The 21,430-nt window shown below is 35.3% G+C and overlaps 1 protein-coding gene across 2 annotated transcripts in view; it reads right to left on the bottom strand.

Moving 5' to 3' along the window:
• IL2RA (interleukin 2 receptor subunit alpha) overlaps positions 1 to 20,682 on the bottom strand; it is a 45,711-nt gene extending 25,029 nt beyond the window's left edge. For both annotated transcript variants that reach the window (XM_072654233.1, XM_072654232.1), the window contains exon 1: positions 20,515 to 20,682. In XM_072654233.1, coding sequence (XP_072510334.1) covers positions 20,515 to 20,581 — 67 coding nt within the window. In that variant the 5' untranslated portion in view covers positions 20,582 to 20,682. The remainder of the gene's footprint in view (positions 1 to 20,514) is intronic.
• Positions 20,683 to 21,430: the final 748 nt, after the last annotated feature.

Here is a 21,430-nt window from a genome sequence, read left to right on the forward strand (position 1 = left end):
AGAGTAGCATGTTTCTTTTCACAGAGGTTTTCAAGTAAAAGTTCAACAGTCACTTGTCAGGCACAATGTATAGTGGATTATTGTTCAAATATAGGTTATACCAGATGACCTTCAAGATCTTTTCCAACTGTGAGATTCTGTAAATGTGATGAGATTAACAGAGGCCCCTCTGTCCTGGGCAAATGGGCTGATTGATGAAATGATGATGTGTCTGAACAGGATATGTGTAGAACTCTGAGCTACCACCTCTTGTCTGCATATCCTTGATTATCTCATCTCCCTGCCCATATGGCATGTTTTCTTAATTAAAATCCTAGCTTCTCTTGGCTAGGGTTGCTTCCTCCCTTAAGGAGAAGAGCCTTCCCAGTGTGCTACTCTAAATAAATACCCTTGCTTGGTTTGGAGACAGGCTGAGTCCAAATTCTTTCAGGATAACATCATGACACATACTTTGCACATCAATGAATGGATGCTTCCTAGATCAGTAGGATTTTCTAAAACAGAAATAAGGCAGAGATGAATGGGTCATTAACTTTCTAATGGAGATTTATTTGTGCCTGATGCTCTTTGTCTTAAAAAAGAATCATGTGTAATCCTCTTCCCACCTCTCTCATAGGAAATAAATGAGGAGTAGGATAGTGAGCCCAATGTACAACATAGTCCTTTAAATGTGTATTGTTTTACCTCTTCATACTCTGTTTTGGAAAGACTTCTTGCAATATGGCTTAGTGAGTGATTATATCTAAGCTTAGCTTTCCTTCAACCTCTTAAAACATCAAGGTAAGTATTACCAGCAATAGCAAAAGAAAAAAAAAGGGGAAAGGAAGCAAAAAATTCACAAAAGAAATAATTCCCTAAATAGCAGGGAGACTAAAAAATAAGTAAGCAAAAAGAGAGGTTATAATAAATTGAAAAAAACATGAAGCAAAACCTCCAAATGAAAGATAAAACACCATAGTAGCAATTAGATTCACTTCCTTCTTTCTTTCTCTATCTGTACCCCTGCCCCCAATATGAATGGAACAATTATATAAGCTCTGAGTGGTTTTAGAAGCTTAATAGTATAATGAAAGGAGATAATTAAAGGAAAGCAAATAGAAGAATTAGAGAAAAATTTGAGGTCATGTAAATGACAAAATGGCAGACTAGATATTTTCTGCAATACTCATAGCCTCTTAAGCCTCTCTAAAATAAAAAATTATGTGCCAGAAGGTTAAGAACAACCCAGGAACTGATGCTTACTGACCTTGAGCTCACTCAGCACCACTTCCACATTTCTCAAACTACCATCAGTGAGACTGTACTAGCAGACTCAAGGATGTGACACAGGTTAATATCAAAACCCCTCATCTCCCTTCTCCCCTTTTCTCTTCCCCTTTTCTCAGTGCTATAGCCATTCCAGGTCTAGATTGTAGAAGTTTCCTCAGACCTTGACAGCCAGCTTGGTCACAGTCCTTCAGGAACAAAAACCTGTTGGGAGCTGTGCCCTAGTAGCACTAATGCTGCAAAGGTGTTAATTTCCAGTGCCAAGGAAAGCAGGCTCTGAAGTGTTGATGCTAGGTCAGAGAATTAAGGAAAAGAGGGAGTGAGACAGGTCACCAGGGCAGAACATTGCATGTGGGGAACTGTGCAGCACTCCACTAAGCCTGAGGGAAAAGCACAGCATCCAGCTATGGCTAGTTTTGGCTACCCAAAAGTCAGTTGGGGCAGAGACCTGGCTGGTGAACTGAACTGTATAGTACGGGAGGAGGTTAAAACACTTTGAGATCTAGGAACCCCCTTCCCCTAAATTATCTAACAGTTAATGAGACAGAGGGTCCTATGAAATTTGAGGTGAAAATGGAACTACAACGTGCTTCTTCTGAGTGGTTTAAAAGAGAAATAAGACTTATGAGAGCAGAATTTATGTCCTGTACAGCAAAAATAATGAGCAGAATAGAAAAACTTAAATTTGTAATGGTAAGACAGAACAATAGATTAGGAATGCAAATACAAAGAAGTGAAAGATAACCTAGAAGAGAAGCAAAAAACCCAATAACATTGAGAAAAAATATTGCTCACTGTGTAAGCAAAACATACAGCTCTTGAAGAGAGGATGCACAGAGACAACTTACGGATCACAAGTCTTCAAAAGAATATGACAGGACAATAAACCTTAACACCATTATGAAGGACCTAACACAAGTGAACTCCCCAGAATTTTTGAACATAGAAAATGAAATTCCAATAAAAAGAATTCACAGATCATGTCTAGAAAAAAACAATTCCAAAGCAGCAAACTCCAACAAGGATGCAAGGCTGCAAACTCATTGTGGTTAAATTTAAGAATTGCATTCAGAAAGAGCAAGTTTTGCAAGCAATCAGGAGATCTTCAAATACAAAGTAAAGGACATTTGAATAACTTCATTATTCCATACTCATGAGGAAAAGGAGGAGTGAATGGATGGAACAATGTATTCTGAAGAGCTTTGGAGCTCAGGATACAGTCCAGGGTGACCTAGACTTTGAATCTGAGTTTAACCATATGGGACAAAAGTTGGGCTTTCAATAATGACATAAAAAAGCTGGGCTCACTTCCCTATGTATTTGAGAAATGAGGACTTTATAAAAGGAACTTGCTGTAAAATTCACCCCCCAGTTTCCTCCTTTCCTTTTAATCTTGACTGCATTGGTTTTATTTGTGCAAACTCTTTTAAATTTAATGTAATAGATATTATCTGTTGTGTGCTCCATAGTACTCTCTATCTCTTATTTGGTCATAAAATCTTCCTTTATCCATAGATTTGATGGATAATTTTTTTTTATGCTCTCCTAATTTAATTATATCACCCTTTATGTTTAAGTCATGTATCCATTCTGACCTTATCTTGGTATATAATGTGAGATCTTGGTCTATGCCTGATTTCGGACAGATTATTTTTCAATTTTTCCAGGAATTTTTTTCAAATAGTGAGTTCTTATCCAAAAATCTTGGATCTTAGGGTTTATCAAACACACTAAATTACTATGGTCATTCATTTCTTTATTTGTCTGCCTATTCTGTCGTACCATCTAACTCCTATTTCTTAGCTAGTACCAGATTGTTATGATGATTACCACTTGGTAGTATAGTTTGAATCTGGTACTGCTAGGTTGCTTTCCTTCACCCTTTGTTTTTCTAGACAAATTTTATTATTTTTTTCTCTCTAAAATAATTCTTTGGTAGTTTGATTACTGTGCCACCAAATAAGTAAATTAATATAGGTAAATTGTCATTTTTATTATATTGGCTTACCTTACTGTAATAACAATTTAAATGGAAAGATTTTTCTCATTCATTAATAGGTCCATGTGACCTGCTTAAATCACTTGGAAACCTAAGTCACATGTGGTAGGAGGATCTTGCTGAACAGGTGGAACAGGAAGAGTGGAGCAGAACTGAGAGGAAGTGAGTGAGAGCATTTGGGGTGGAGGAGAGAGGACGAAGGCAGGCAGGCATGGCAAAACTCAGGTTCCTGAGTGTTTGCTTGTGAGAAGGTCCTATCAGAAGTGGGGAGGCTTGGGAATGGCTTTGCCCTCTGCTGTGATCATGCTTATTGACTTCTTGGCTACCATGACAGATTTAACTTTCTGGTTCTGGGATTTGGCTTTCTGGTGTCTAAATAAATGTTTTTCTTCTGCCTTCTATATGGATAGATTTTGTATTTTGGAACTGAGAACTAAGTTGGCATATTCATAGTCACTACCAGTGCTGTGAACATTGCCTTGGTGATACACTTATCCATAAGCAATTATTGTATCTCCAATTGTTTAGATATATTTGTATGAAAAGTGTTTTGTAATTGTGTTCATATAGTTCCTGGATATGTCTTAGTAGATTGACTCCCAGGTATTTTGTACTGTATACAGTTATTTAAGATGCAATCACTCTTTCTATCTCTTCCTGCTGGGTTTTGCTGTTAATATATAGAAATAATAATGATTTATGTAGGTTTATTTTATACCCTCCAACTTTGATGAAAGTATTAACTGTTTCAACTAGGTTTTTAGGAGATTTTCTAGGGTTCTTTAAATATACCAGTATATTATCTGTCAAGAGTTATAGTTTTGTTTCCTTGATGTTTATTCTTATTCCTTCAATTTCTTTTTTCTTTTTTCTTTCCACAGCTAGTATTTCTAGTACCATATTGAATAATAACAGTGAAAATAGCCACCTTTGCTTCACTCATGTCCTTATTGGGAAGACATTATTTATCCCCATTATAGATAAATTTGCTCTTGGCTTTAGATAGATACTATGTGTCATTTAAAGAAAAGCTTCATTTTTCCTATGCTTTCTAGTAATAGGAACAGGTGATGTATTTTGTCAAAACCTTTTCCCACATCTATTGATATAATCATATGACTTTTGTTGTTTTTGCTATATATGATGAATAATGCCTTCAATTTTCCTAATACTGAATCAGTCCTTCATTGCTGGTATAAATCCACCTTAGTCATAGTGTATGATCTTTGTAAGATATTTTTCTAGTCTTCTTGCTAATACTTTATTTAAAACTTTACATTAATATTCATTAGAGATATTGACTTACAGTTTTCTTTCTCTGTTTTTGCTTTTCTTGGTTCAGGTATCAAAACTATATTTGTGTCATAAAAGGAATTTGGCAATATTCTTACTTACCCATTTCTTCATACAGTCTTTATATTATTGAAATTAACTGTTCTTTAAATATTTGGTAGAATTCACTTTTAAATCTATCAGGTCCTTGGTATTTTATCTTATGAAGCTCATTTATGGCTTATTCAATTTCTTTTAAAAAAATATAGTGTTGTTTAAATATTCTATTTCCTTTCCCTGTCAATCTGGGAAATTAAATTTTTGTAAATATTCATCCATTTCACTTAGATTGTCAATTTTATTGACCTGTAACCAGGCAAAATAATGCCTAATAATTGCTTTAATTTCATTTTCATTGGTAATACATTTACCCTTTTCATTTTTGATACTGCCAACTTCATTTTCTTCTTTCTTTTTCTTGTAATCAAATTAATCAGTGATTTATTTTATGAAATCAGCTCATCATTGTCATTATCTTTCATGAAATTATTGTTTCCATTGTATATTCTTTGATCCATGCATTTCTTAGGATTAGATTATTTATTTTACAATTAATTTTTAAATTATACTTCCAAGGTCTTTTATTCAGAAACTGCTTAGAGAAAAGAGTCCAGAATGAATACAACAAAAGTTTTAATCCCATCAAGAATGTAGAGAAAAGAGAGGTACTAGATAAATATAGGGGCCATGAACTAGAGAATGAAAGTCTAGAATAGACAAAAAGAGATCATGAATAGTGAAGAAAATAAAGGAGAGAAATCCTCTCTGGAAGGGGACACACACACACAAAAGAAATTTAAAATAGTAAGGAATAGCACTAGTTGAAGGGGAAAACAGGAAGAGTTTGCTTCAGGGAGAAAAAAAGGGGGAATGAATTAATGTAATTAAATTAGATATAAAATCAGGAAATTTTCCTTCCTTTCATCACAGACTCTGCTATAACCACCTTTTCCCCTTCCTGCTTCTATGCAACCCCAATTTTATAATTTTGTACCATATGCAACAAACTGATTCACCTATAGGTGAGGTGCTACAAGATTCTGTCTGTAATACATCAGGCCCACTTCTCCACAAGGAACTAAAAAGCAAAACTACAAAGGGGAAAGGGGTAATACAGAGGAAGAGAGCCAAGTAGAGTAGAGCCACCTTAAAAAATATTAAGCTAAAGTAACTGAAGAGACATAGTACAATTTTTACCATGGAAAAGGAAAAAAAACCCACAGCTTTAAAACTAAATTTTAGGGAGAAATGGAAGAAAGCATAAATCCAACTCTCATGATTTTAATAGATTAAAAACACCTAATAAACAAAAAAGAGCAATAATCTGAATAACAAAACAAAATTGCAATCTATTGATTACAAGAAACATATGTAAAGAACAAAGAAATAACAGAATAAAACTAAGGAGCTGGAAAAAAATTTCTACCAACTGAATCCAAAACCCTTCCAGTAGTTGCAATCTGGCTATCAAAGCAAAAAGAAAAATTGAAAAAATAAAAAATAGAAATTTAAAAAAAAATTGAAAAGATAAAACAGGAAGATTCTGGGAAGAGAGTGGAGTAGGTCAGAAAATTTTCAGCTCTCCAAATTTCCTCCACAAAAAGAGACAGAACATCACCTCAGAGGAAATATAGAGCAGCAGAAATGAACAGAAGTTGGGGTAAGTTGTCCTTCTAAGACATTTTGAGAAGACTCCCAGGAAAGACCTGACCTACAGGGCTAGAGGTTCAGCTGGAGTGAAGTGCAAACACCTCCAGGTGACTGCAGAATCAATGAACAACAAACTCTGGAGGCAGTTGGGTTGTGAGGCTTAAAAAAGGTTGTTGTGTCTTAAAAATTTTCAACTCAGACACTGTGGAGGGTCTGACGGCTGAGTAGGAGAAGATTGAAGGGTCTTCCACTGTTGAGGGACACCAGTCACAGTTGTGCTTACCAGATGGGTCCTGGGTTGTTGCTGCAGGGGAGAAGGACCTAGCACACACCCAGTGAGTGCAGTAGAGGGGTGGGGATCCTGCGGGCTGTGGGTATTTACAGGAGAGCAGAGTCCCTGGTTTCATTTCCAGGGAGCAAAATCATTTGTGGGACAGTATGCCTGGGGATCCTAGTCATGACTTAGGAGTGGAGAACAGAATTGAAGGTTGGGCCCCAGGACAGACCTCAGAAAATAACAATGAGAAGGACCTGAGGTTTGGAACATCATTCCCCATACTTTGGGACTGGAAATCAGTTATGCTAATAGCTGCTTAAAATAAAATAAGACAAAAAAATGAGTAAGCAAAGGAGAAAGAACCCAACCATAGATAGCTACTATGGGGATAGGGAAGATCTGGGTTCATATTCAGAGGAAGACAATGGAACTAAAAAAAGTCACTCCTGTTTCAGTGAGAAACATCAAATGGTGCCAACCACAAACTGAGTTCTTGGGAGAACTAAAAAAGACTTTAAAAATCAAATAAGAGAGATCAAGGAAAAATTAGAAAAAAAAACAAACTAAGAGCAACCCAAGAAAATCAAGAAAATTATTAAAAGAAAGTCAACCAACTTGAAATAGAGAATCCAAAGCTTAAGGAAGAAAGTAATTCCTTGAAAACTAGAACTGGGCAAAGATGTTCTTACACACCAAGAAATAATAAATCATAATCAGAAGAATGAAAAAATGGAAGAGAATATACAATTTCATATCAGAAAAACAATTGATCTGGAGAACGGATCAAGGAGAAATAATTTAAGAATAGTTGGACTACTGAAAATTATGATAAAAAAAAATCTGGATGCCATATTACAAGAAATTGTCAAGGAAAATTGCCCTGAAGTTCTAGAACAAGAAGGCAAAGCAGAAATAGAAAAAATCCACTGATCACCACCTTAAAGAGGTCCCAGGAGAATATCATAGCCAAGTTTAAAAACTCTCGGATTAAAGAGAAAATATTGGAAGCAATAAGAAAAAAATAGAATTTAAATATCATGGAGCTACAAGACAGATTATACAAGGCCTAGCAGCTACTAGGCTGAAGAAATACATACATATGTATATATATGTATGTATGTATGCACACATATACGTATATGTATCTGTATCTTCACTTAATTGTAGTATTCTTTAGGGTGGGGTGAGGGAAGAGGGGAAGGAGGGAGGGGAAAAATAAACTGAAAAGTGCATAGCAGAGAATAAAATAACACATAAGGAAGCAAAGAAAAGCTGTGCAGCTTTGAAAGCATTGTGTAGTATTTGCTATATAGGTTTTCTTGAAGAAAATTTATTGTTTTATATTGCATCCTCTTTTATGTTCTGCTGCATACATTGTAATGTTTTTTTCTTTTCTCATTTTGCATTTAAATTTAAAATGAAAAAATAACCAAATAAAAGAAAAAATAAAATTTGAAAAAAATAAAAACTATATTATGCTGAAAAAACCATAAACAACCAACCAATGATAATAATAAACATATTCTCCAAGTATCTTAGTAACCAGATTCATAAAAGAAAAATTAATTGAATTATTAGAATACAAAAAGAACAAGATAATAATGACAGGATACTTCAACATTCCTTCATTAGTTGTGGATAAGTCTAACAGAAAGATAAACAAAAGGGAAAATATTGAACTGAAAAAGTGCCAGAGAAGTGAGCTAAAAAACTTATGGCATCTTCTTAGTGGAACTTCAAAAGAATAGATATATTTTTTAGCACCACAGGAAACTTTTTTTAAAAAAAATAACCATGTATTATGGCACAGAGATATTATAAACAAATATAAGGAGGAAGAAGTAGTAAGTTCATCCTTTATGTATCATGAAGTAATAAGAAGTAATTAGTTTGGGAACCACAAGCAGAAGATGCAGATCCAGATGGAGATAACAGTGTAATCTTAAATAATGAGAGGCTCAAAGAATTGATCATAGATATAATTTGTAATTATATGAAAGAAAAGGATAATGAAACAACATACTAAAAAGTTTTTGATACAGCTGAAGCATTCCTAAAGAGAAAATTATATTCCTATTTAATATATTGGCAAAATAGAAAAAGGCCCTTCTTTTTATATTAAAGAACTGAATATGTATTAAAAAAATTAACAAACCAATAAATAAACAAACCTAGAATAAAGAAAAGAGGCAATATTAAAAATTATAGGAGAAATACATGAACTACAAACTAAAAAAATAGAAATGATGAAAAACTAAGAGCTGGTTCTTTGAAAAGAATAACAAAATTAATAAACTTTTATCTAAAATGATTTCAAAGATAATGGAAGAAAATTAAGTCAATAAAATAAAAAAAAAACCAGGAAGGCAAAATCACAACAAAACCAGAAAACATAAAAAATAACCAGAACATATTTTTACATGCTAATTATGCTGACAACAAAATAAGTAGAAATATACCTTCAAAATATAAAATACCTGAACTGCCAGAAGACTGAATACAGATCTTAAATAACCAAATCTCCGAAGACAGACATAACTGTAGATTACCAAAAAAACAAGAAAAAAAACTCCTACATCAAACCCCAAACCTTTCTTGGTCCTGATGGATTTCCAGAAGAATAATATCAAATATTTAAGAACAATTAATACCTATATTTGACAAATTATTCTTAAAAACTGAGAATCTTTGTTTGCTGATGATATAATGGCTTACTAGGAAAAACTTAGGGAATTAACAGAGATGCTAATTGAGACAGCTTCAGTGAAGTTGAAGATTACAAAATAAACCCTTAGAAATCAACTGCATTTTTATATAATGATAAAATCTAAGAACCAATAACAGAAAAGGAAATCTATTCCTAGCAGCCACAAAATACATAGATCTTCAAGACACAAACAACTTGCATAGATTCATTTATAAAGTACTCTTTGTATCAAATTTCTTTGATGAGGGTTTGGTATCCTAGCTATATAAACAATTAGTTAATATTTATTTGACTATTAGATATATAAAAATTAATAGATATATATTAGACTAATAGACATTTCTCAATAGATAAGTGATCAAAGGATAGAAACAGTTTGCAAAAGCAGAATTAGAAAGAAATCATTGCCACATGGAAGAATGCTCCAAAGTACTACAATTAAGACAAATATAAATCAAAACAACCTTGAAATTTTACCTCACATTGTACTAATTTTCCCAAATGACCCAAATGGTAACAGTAAATGTTGGAGGGGTTGTGGAAGGAAAGGTACACTAATACATTGTTGGTGGAGCTATGAAATGGTACAACCATCTTGGAAAGCAATGTGAAGTTATGTAATTAATGTGACTAAAATGTCCATACCTTTAGAGACTCCATATCTGGCCGTATGCCCTAAGGAAGCCATTTATAAGAAGAAAATCCCTATATACCCCATGATATTTATGATATTATATATATTAGCTATCTGTGATAGCTAAGCATTGGAAACAAAGTAGATACCCATCAATTGCGAAATGGTTAAACAAATTGTGGCTTATGAATATAATGAAGTATTTCTGTCCTGTAGGAAGGGGCAGCTATCTGGTACAGTGGATAGAGTGTTGGCCCTGGAGTGAGGAGGACCTGACTTAAAATCCAGCTTCAGATACTTACTAGCTGTGTGACTCTGGGCAAATAACTTAACCCTGTTTGCCTCAATTCCTCCTCTGTAAAATGAACTGGAGAAGAAAATAGTTACTCCAGTCTCTTTGTCAAGAAAACCCTGTTAATTGATTCAACAACAACATCCTGTAAAAAACTGATGGTGTACTGACCATAGAGAAGCACAGAAAGATCTTCATTAATGGATGTAGTTAGCAGAAAAAAAAGAGTCAAGCAAACATTATACAGGATGACTGCAACAATATAAGTGGAAAAAAAACCAGTCATAAAATAATCAAAAATGAACATAGCAAAATTATAAAGATCCGGCATGACTTAAAATGAAGAGATATGAGAGGACATTTCCAATCCATCCTTAAGTAGAAGTGGGGGATCTACATTGCATGTTTCAGCCTTTATCAGTGTGTTGATTGATTGCGTTGATTTTTCTTCGTTTTCTTTTTTGTCTTGTGAAAAGTACTATTTGCTACATGGGATGATTCTCTGGCAGGAAGAAGGGGAGAAAGGACTATTAGAAAAAACTATGATAATGTAAAAAACAAAAGGCATCAATGCAAACTTATAAAAAAGAGTAAGAAGATGTCTAATATGAATTTCTGTTTTGCTTGGTAATGTATATTTGTGATAAGGACTTAATCTTTCTTCATATTTTTCTCCCCTCTGTCTTTCTCTTCCTCGCTCTCTCCCTCCTTCCTCTCTTCCTCCCTCCTTTCCTTCCTCCTTCCTTCCTTCCTTCCTTCGAGTCAGGAAGACTTGATACAGGAAGGCTTTAGATACTTTATAGTTGTGTGATCCTGGGAAAGTCACTTAACTTGTTTTTGTCTCAGTTTCCTCATCTGTAAAATGAAGATAATATTATTACCTATGTGCCTGGGTTGTTGTGAGGATCAGATGAGATAATGATTGCACTGTGCTTACCTAGCTCATGGTAAGTGCTATATAAATGTTAGCTTTTCTTTCTTTCTCTCTCCTCCTTCCTTCCTTCCTTCCTTCCTTCCTTCCTTCCTTCCTTCCTTCCTTCCTTCCTTCCTTCCTTTCTTCTTTCCTTTTTTTTCTTTCTTTGTGAAGGGATGTGGGAAAGAGGAAAAATAAATTTTAATTAAAAAATTCAAAACATAAAAAAAAGAAAAGGAGTGTGCCCTTGGTGTTAAGAGAGAATTCAAACTGGGATAGATATTTTCCTTTAATGTTTTCATAGGTGGAAGATGGTAGGATGTTTATAAATAATAGAAAACATACTTGCACACTTTTAATACTCAGGCAAGGAAAATACTAGGCAACTATTGAGTAATTTCACTTTTTATCCTCAGATGAAAATATAGCTCATTATTCATTAAAACATTACCTTTATCAAAATTCAAACCAATTTTTGAAGGGTTAAAAATAGAGTATATCCATCCTACTTTCCCCTTTGCTCTCTCTTTACCATTAAGGCAATATTCCAGTCATGAAGTTTAGGAAGTTAAGTTGTCTTCTAATATAAGATCTATGTGTCTGAAAATGAGCATGTTGGAAAGTAAAAGCAAAAGAACCCAGGTCTCTGTCTAGGCCCATACCCTTTTCCTTCTCCATTATTCCATATATCTTTTGTTGCTGTACTTGAACTATCTCTTCAGTAGATAGGCAGAATTTGAACAGGAAGGTAAAAAGTATTGGGGAAGAGTTGAGCTTGGCTGGGTGGAGTATAGCAAAGAGGGAATTTGGGAATAAGTAAGTGAAATTCATTTTTCTTTGGGAGATAAAGTTGGATAGGTGGTTTGAAACTGATTACGGAAAAGCTTGAATGTCAGATAGAATAGTTTGGATTTTGGGGACAGAATTATAGACAATGAGGGGCCATTAGACTAGAGACTGCTGAACAATGAAATATAAGGACAAGCAATCTAGTTCACAAACTTCTACTAATACAGATCAGTAATTCCATTGTAATTTGCAGGATGGATCAGAAGAGATCAGAAATTTGTCTAAGTGGCCCTGAAAAAAAATTCAGACTTCTAAGAATGCACGTCATACCATTTTCTTATGAATAAGTGGGAAGAAAGAAAGGTAACCAAGAAGGGAGAATAGTCATACTATGTTGTACTCACTTGAGCAAGAGATTTAGCTCCAAAGAAGTGCAAATGACAGGAGAGCAAAAGTGAAACTCATGGGTCTGGTTTGGGCAAAGGAGAATAGTGAAAGCCAAAAGTGAAAAGTAAAAATAAGTAAAGATCAAGAGCTAAATTCTAACACATATGTGGTCTGTGTGTTCTAGCCAGTGGCTGCTATTTTTTTTTTCTATTAAGAGAAAGAATAGTTCTTTGACTCTGAAATAGGTTTTTTGAAGAGGGCATGTGGTATCAAAACAGCTGGAAACAGATACCACAATTCTCATACAGCATGGTTTGAAGGCATAGTTCTGTTTTTATTCAGAGGTAGAAACAACATAAAAACATTACCTTTGGGCAAAAAAGATGTCTAGCTCAGTTTCTCTGAATATGCTAATGTCAACTTCTTAGGATCTTAGTGAATTTTAGGATGGTTAGGTAGGCAGAACCCTCTGGGTTCTAGAGGTACATTTGAAAAGTGTGTGCGTGTGTGGGATTACCTAATACCAATGACTCAATTAACCAATAGACAAGCATTTATTAAATACTTACTATGTGCCTGGCACTGTTCTTGGTGTTAGGAATACAAAAGGAGTCAAAAAGAGGGTCTCTGCTCTCAAGGAACTTACAAACCACTGTGTTCCTCCCCCTTTCCCCAAGATTATCATTTGAAAATAGGTTAGCTTTTATAAAAGGGTATTTACTAAGGTGGTACATTAATAAGAGTTAATCTAAGATATCCCCCCAAGTCTATGACCTAATTTTCTACAATATATAAGAGTTCAGGGGAAAGTGGGTTTAAGTTTAGAGAGCACAGGTGACAATTCATAGTCCTTGATTACTCAAACTCACTTTCCTCCTTTTGTTGGATGCTCAAAAATTTCCCTTCAAGTGAACTGAAACTATACTCAGTCTGTCTTTGGCTTCTGAGGCAGACGCTCCCGCTAGCTCTCTGATATCTTGGGGGTGGGGTGGGGAATATCCCGTGGACCCTTTGGAGTGGATAAGGTCCTACTCTGACTAAAAGGCAAGGAGATGGAACTCTAAGGTTGAACAACATTTGCTTTCTGAAAGTCTCTGATTCCAGCTAACTTTTATGTAGGATCTAGAGGGCCTGACAAAATGTCTCAGCTACTTGCAACAGACTTCCTGTCTGGCATCTTTTGCCTTCATTCAATGACTTTCAAAGACTTCACACTTAGTCTAAAGCCCTGATTAATTGATTGAGGTTAATTTTCATCTAGTTAAGGTGTAAAAGCTAAATTGGGGTAGGGTGCACTCCACCTTACCGATGAACTAACACAAAAATCACCTGGGAGAGAGTTCAGTGTCATCTTCTAGGGGTGGGGAAACTTACAGAATACTATTTGGAAGAAGTTGGATAGTCTAAGTCCTGGAGCTTTAAGCAGACATTAGTAATGTAAGTTATTTATAGCAACATAAAATTACATTAAATTAACATAAAATCAATATAGATAAATCAATAAACACATTCTTCATAAGGGAAATTTCTCTTTCACCTGCCCCTCTTATAGAAAGCACAGTTAAAAATCTTAACTGAGACAAAGGGTAAACTGATAGAAATAGATATTTTAAAAAGAAATGCACTTTTTTTTTTGATTTTGTATAACATTCATTCACTCATTCATTCAAACTTTCTTAAAGAGCTACTTGACAACTGGACATTTATAGTTAGCATATTAATTGTTTGAATATGAAAGGTGTTTATATAATGTTAATTGGTGTTTGAAAGAAGTTACAGTTTGGCCTTTCAAGGATTTTAAACATTTTCATCTACAATAGTTTATCCTATATATTTGTATAATTTATGAACATCCATAATCTTCAACAAAGAAAAATTCTGGTCCCACCTTGTCTAAATTCAGTTCCCAGTAAGTGGAGTCTGAGCTAACACTTTTCTTTTGCGTGGGTTCCAAATAAATTCTTTAAACTTGGAATCCCTTTTCCTTCTCCATCTCTTCCAGTTGAAATATTTATCTCCTATCCCTCAAGACCTTTCTGAAATCCACCAGTCAAAAAATACCTTTGTCTTCTGGGACTCAGATTCCCCTTTATATTTCTTTTGAGCACTTACCACATTGTCTTTTGAATGATTATTGTTTGTTTATGCATCTTCTTTGCAATATTGCAAAAGCCTTGAAGGCAGGGATTGGGTTATCTTTATTATCTTCCTTAGTGCCTAGCACAGTGCTTTTTCCAGAGTAAATGTTTGTTCAATTGAATTATAAAAGTGTTCTTTGTGTGTTGTAGTGGAAAGAACATGAGTTCTGGAGTAAGAGGACTTGAGGTCTGAAACTGAAACTTGTGTGACCTTGGAGAAATCACCTTTCTTCTTGGGGCCTTCAGTTCCTAATCTATATAAAGGAGGTTGTAAGTCAAATAGATTTCCAAAGTTTCCCACTTCTCAAATTCTATGACCTTATGAAAAGGAAAAAAGAACTATCTATACATATTCAGAGCTGCTTTATTTCAGAATAAACATAGTTGTTGTTGTGTTTGTCCTTTGTGCTTGAAGAGGACCATGACATCAAGATGATGACATGAGTTGCAGTTGACTTTGATTTGAGTGAGGGAGGGCTGTGCAAGGTCACCAACCTCACTTTCTTCTCCTGAGCCATCTGGATCCAATGGCCTGATATTCATCAGGATGACTGGAGATGGCCCAGGATGCAATGGGAGACCCTGGCCCTTTCAGGCTAAAGTCCTATAGCATGCTCACGTTGAGTGAAATAAACTCATTCAATGAATAGGTTTCTTTAAGAAGTTGCTCAAGGGATGGCCCCTTTAATAAAAAAAAATCAAATTGGGAGGAGTAGACCCTCAGGGTTCCTGGGTAAAAGAGAAACAATTATTATTTAGTATTTAACTAAATACTAACTAAATGCTAAATAGTAAACATGGATTAGTTATTGGGTGGTGTTGGGGATACTAAGGACTGAAGGTATGGGTCTGTGGGAGTCTCAAAGGAACTGCCACAGGCTCAGGAATACTCAAGGAACATCTGATACTGTTTTGTCATTCAAAAGCTTCCTTCAGCATGAGGCAGCTCTCATTCTCCCTGGCATCACTGATATCAATCCATCTTTTCTTTGTTCCAGTTATTTTCCCAAGAACAGTGATTCCACTAGTTCATCATCCACTGGCAAATCACAAGCTCTCTCTGCCTTAGTAAATGGTCTTTAGGAATTTCTGTAGCCCCAAAATAGACCACACTACAAGCAACAAGCTTATAAGGTTTTCTCAACCTGAATGACACATAATGGTAATGAAAAACCTCAACTTTTTTACTCATAAAGCTATTGCTTAGAGTCTCACACAACCCCCTGTACACATATAGAAAGGAATTCGTTGAATCACCAACAGGAGAAGCTGTTGTAAAACTTCTAAGGGAGATATCTATTTTCATCTGTATCAGAAAATGGTGGGTGATTCTGTGGGTAGAAATGGCAATTCCTGAACATAGTCACTTTAGTCCATCTCTGAGAAGCTCAGAATTTCCTCTGTTTTGTGGGTTGTTTGGGGACAGGCTTGATTAGGCTGTGGTGCTTTCTTTGAAATCGGGTTATATGCAAAGAAGGAACATAAAATTGCTCTTTGAGGTCAGAGAGAGAGAGAGAGAGAGAGAGAGAGAGAGAGAGAGAGAGAGAGAGAGAGAGAGAGAGAAAGAGAGAGAGAAAGGGAGCTAGAGGTGACAGAAGCAGGATATAGAGAATCAAATTTGGTAAGAGGGTATTTCCACCATTCATTTAGAATAATTAGTTGTCACAAGATCACATGAACAGTGGTGTCTGGGGAGGGTAATATAGGCCAAGGAATTAGTCTTACTTTTTATAAACAAGAACAGTGAAATAAAACTATTTTATACATCTGTACTTTTTTTCTTTGTGAAAACACGTTTCTTTATTAACATGACACCTGTCTCTTGCTTCTCTCTATTATAAACATCTGGTTACAGCTTGCTTCTATTATTACTTAAATACTATAACCCTGACTTTTCTAAACATTTGCTTTCATAATATTAACTATGTCTCTCTTAGAGGCTTCTCAGGACTTTTTTTGGGGGGAAGGGAGCTCATCCTACTCTGTCCTACTTTGTCCTTTCTATTTTCACTGTTTAGAGCAAAGAATCTTATCAATTACCATCTTTATGTAAATGACTTTAATATATGATATAATATGTATGGATATGTATTATAATACCAGCTGCCTGTTGGATATCTCAGGCTGGAAAAAGATATCTCAAATTTAACCTCCTGTTTTGGAGAAAGGTACTGGATGGGGAAATAACCAAGTAATTTGTGAGCTAGCAGCTCGCAAAACGTGGTCAGATTCAGGTTTTTTTTTTAAAAGCCACTCCAAAGTAATAAGCAGGAGAAACAAAAGTCAAGATAGAGATTTAGAACTGGGTGCCATACATTTTCTTTAGTCTGACAACAGAAGAGAACAAAGATAGGGGTTCATTGCCCCAGATTTCTTGTGTTTCTCCTTTTCTTCCTCTTTTTCATTACCTAGAAACCACCTTTTAGTAAATCTTGGGTAGAGAAGAGAAAAGAAGAAGTAAGAGCCATATTACAAGAAGACAATCTTTAGAGGTCATTGACTACAGTTTGTATTACATATGAATGACTTTTGCAACAGCCTTACTCAATTGTCATACATTCTTTGCTATAACTTTCCCAGTGACTGAGAATATGTTATCTCAGGAGACATTCTCACTTAACGATGAAGTCTTCTTCTCTTAGAGTAGTGGCTTTCTCACAATAGATACAGACTGCAATAGAGATGGGGGGAAGGGCGTCTATGGACACCATACCAGTGTAAGTATTCCCTCAAAAAGAGAGGGGAAAAATCATGAATTGTGCTTTTGTCATGACTCTTCAAGCGGTTCTAATTATGGAAGTACTTGGAATCATACAAGATCATGATATAACATGTAAATAGTGTGCTAGGGTATAAGACTTTGATAGCTCAAACATCTGTGAACTTAGATTTTGTCTTGCATATTCTCCAATTGGAAATCTTCTTTATTCAGAAGTACATCTGACTTGAAAATATCTCATTTTAACTAGACTTGTTTCATTTTATATTTAATTTCCACTGAGTTCCCAGGTTCCTAATAGGGCTTTGATTTGGTTTCAAGACTGCTGGAGATGATCCTGTGGTATAAGAAGAAAGGAAAGTACTTTGAGTGGTATCAGGTCTGTGAGCAAATCCTACAGTAAAACATATGGAAGATAAAGATTTGATTTAGAAATCATGATGCTTCAGATGGCCATAAGGGAGAGAGGTGAGGAACAAACACTTATTAAGTCCCTACTATGTGCTAGGCACTTTACAAATATTATCTCATTTGATCCTCACAACAACCCTATGAGGTAAATGCTATTATTACTCTCATTTTACAGTTGGGGAAACTGAGGCATACAGGTTAAGTGACTTGCCCGGGATCACATCGATAGTAAGTATCTGAGGCCAGATTTGAACTTAAGTCTTTCTGGCTGGTGCTTTATCCACTATGCCACCTAACTGCTTCTAATTGTGGAATGTGAGTGGGAAAGCAAGGTTTGTTTGGAGTGAAGGCATAACTATAGGCTTCAGTTTTAGTTTTAGATGTAAATCACTAGGTATTTCAGTTTTCCTTTCTGTTTCCTTAATTTTCCAATGTCTAAAGTGAAGGTGCATAAAAGCAATACCTTCTTAGAACCATACCATTTTAAAGGAGGACGTATCTACTTTACCTCCATTGTGTGTAGCATTTTGTTGGTCAGGTGAACCTTTTGCATGGGGATTAGCTCTTCCAAGTTTTATAAAGAGCTCAACCTGTGGTCAAACTAAAGTATGTGATTGACATTCAACAAATGTGCCTTTCAAGGGAGGGAAAAAACATATGTAAGTTGTATGTTAAAGCTAAATGTTTTCTCCTTCATGATTCTTACCTTTTGGTGACATTTATGTATTCAAATTTACCAAGTTCAAGAAAACCATCTAATTAAGCCTGCTAATTAATATAGTCTCCTACAATTAATTTCCACTAAATTTTCTCAAAATGCATTTATATTTAGTAGTCTACTACTTTTATTTTTAAACTGGCCTGAGTTAAACTTTTTAAATGGTATTATATTTTGTATAGAGGGAGCAAAACTGGCCTCAGAGTCATGAGGACCTTAATTCTAGTCCTGTTTCAGGAATATTTTGACATGTGACCCTGAGCACTTAACTTTTCAGTGCTACTAGGCACCACTCTTAATACTATAAGAAGCAGAAGAGGTCTTGACCTGAATTGACAGAGTTTCTGCATCTGGAAGTTCCTTATTTCAGTGAAATAGCTGGACCAGTCCTTACTCTTATCCTTTATAGTTACTTCTCAGTGGCATATAAGAGATGAACAAGAAAGTCTCAGCAATTTCTTTTGAAGTCTGGAGGGAATTAGCTTTTAAAGCAAGCAGCAAGTAACTTTGTCTTCATGACAAAAATATAAATGGGAAATTCCAGTATGGGCAGCAGTTTTTATAAGAAGGAATAATTATTCAAAAATGTCATCTTCAAGGGTTTCCACTCTTTTTTCTTAAGTCTAGAAATCAATATTCGGTCAGAGAATTCCTAGAATAAAAACAAATACTCAAGAGATTGTGACCTCTCAGTATTTCCACAGTTCTAAGAAAGATGCCTCTAGCAATATGCTGTGGTGACAACGGTAGGAGAACATGTCTTTCAGCCACATCCCAGGAACCAGTAATATAGAGACTAAGAAACCACCCACACTGACTGATTCCTCACTTGACACAATTTTACGCAGCAGCGTTGGGAAATTACAGACTGAAAAATGATGTAAATCAGTGAGAATTTGTGTCTGCTGATGGCCTGTTTGATTAGAGTTGTCAAGTTGTCCACCGGACAATCAAAATGACATCTCTTTTAAGTCTCAGTTTGCTTTGAAGGAGAAAGTTTGAAACGAGACATTTGGTTCATTAGACCACTTTCTTCTCAGTACACTGACCACAGAGTCAAAATGCAACCTGTTGTAAATATAACTTCTACACTCCACTAACACCTGGAATCATTTTAGGTCCTTCACTGAATGTTATCAATGGTCAGTAAAGATCTGAATTCATTTGAAATATATCTCCCTGGAATAATTTGTCATTTTGGGAAATGTTAGCATATATCCTTACTTAATCTGATCTCCTGCTTAGCAGAATTGTCAGGATATGGGTTCTATCTTCCATCACATCTTCCATTCAAAAATTATTCCAATTGTAATTTATTGTATCATATACAAATTATTCTTACAACTGTCTCAAATGAGCAACTTGGCTAGAATATAGCTCGAGATAGATTATTTTGGGGATATTCATACCTAACCATTTGGCTCTCTTTTTTCTCTTTCTCCAATCCTCCTTTTCCTCCTCCCTCCCCACTGACTGTCATAAAATGCTAAGTATATGGGCATGCTTGGCTTCATAGTCTATCTTTTCTTCACCTAAATGGTGGCATTTCTTTTTCTTTTTTTTTAAAAAGAATATTAATTATAATAGATTTTTACAGAATCTCATATCTAGTCTTTTTTGATGGAGAGAAGGTATTATGAAATACACCCTCAACTTGAAAGAGTTGGGGGAAGAGCAGAAAGGTAAAGGGAAAAAAGAATGGTCCTTTATTTTCTCTTTTTACCCCTGCCAAAACCTTTGAGAAAATATATTTCAAATCGTATCAGCAAATGTAAATTCTATTGACCCAGATGCATCATGGAGACAAAAATATTCCTGGCAGAAATGCTATAGACAAAATTGAGACATTTAAATCATCCCCCTATTTTGACCATCAAAAGAGCATCTCAAAAACATCAGATCAGAAATCAGGAAGATCTATTACCTTTCCTGACTATTTTGTAGTATAGACAGGAACGCAAAATACACATCTAAAGGTATTGATAAAGAAATCTTAAGATATTGGCCAGTAACATCCTAAGAATGAACTATTTCACTATTGCTTTTTCAGATTCAAGAATTTGAACAGGAAAGCCCAAGAGTGCAATTCAGTTACATATAGATAGGGACCAATGAAGAACAAAGTGATAAAACCCTAGGCTCTTAATTACCTGCACTGAACTTGTCATTCTTATAGTTAACAGCAAATTGTACTTGCTGTTGAAAGAAGAAGAGGTTTTCCAGTGGGATGGAATTATAAAACAGATTGTTTGAGGTTTTAAAAATATGCCATGTTCCCTTACCTCTTGCATAATCTGCTACCAGGAGTGAAGTGAATATTCCCCACATTAGAAGGAAGTTCCACGCCATCTCCCTGGGTGCTATGTTTGCCCACCTGGAGCCGATGAAAAATGAAAGTTCCTCTTTCTCAGCACATCTCTTAGAGGGTGCTGCCTTACTTCTTCATTGCATCCAGTGCAGTCCAGGAGAGTAGGTTAAATACCTGTTGTGGGGAAGACCAAATAGACCTCTGAGAAGAAGACCCATCAATTAACAAGTTATCTTGCTGAAGTCCTTCCAGTCTTTCTGACTAGTGGGACTCAGTCTCTTTAATTATTAGTCGCATTCTGCCAGGAAATCATGCTTGGCGCTCTTTCTCACTAGGCCACAAGTGTGTAGGAAGTGGTTTGATGACACTATAGTTTGTGGTAATTTTTCAGACTTGGATTTTTTTCAATGTTAGCAAAGGCAACAGTGTTGGGAGGGGCAGAGCGGAGCTGACAAGAGGAATTTTGTCTTGTTCCACATTTGGGTCCTTTATGCTGAAGATGGTAGATGTAGCCAATGGTTTGTGTGATCTGGAGGAAGGCTAATCTTTCTTGCCTGTCTTTTTTTTGAATACCTTTTGTTTCAACATCATATATATTTTTAAATATATCCCTTAACTCTCTCTTACATAGCAAGCCATTCCTTATTGAAAAGACTGGAAAAAAATGTTCAGCAAAACTAAACAAAATATTGACCATACATGAAAATATATGCTTGCATTTGTCATTTCTTAAGTTGGGGTTTGGAAACTCTTTGATATGCCTTCTGGCTGATGAGGTGGCTAATAGATAGGGTTGTAATACAGAGGGAGGCAAGGAGAACATCATTTTAGTGACAGAAGGGACCTTATAGCTCCTCTAGTCAAGCCTCCTCATTTTACATGGAAACTTG

The sequence above is a fragment of the Notamacropus eugenii genome, chromosome 3, assembly GCF_028372415.1.
Source record: "Notamacropus eugenii isolate mMacEug1 chromosome 3, mMacEug1.pri_v2, whole genome shotgun sequence".
Lineage (NCBI taxonomy): Eukaryota > Metazoa > Chordata > Mammalia > Diprotodontia > Macropodidae > Notamacropus > Notamacropus eugenii.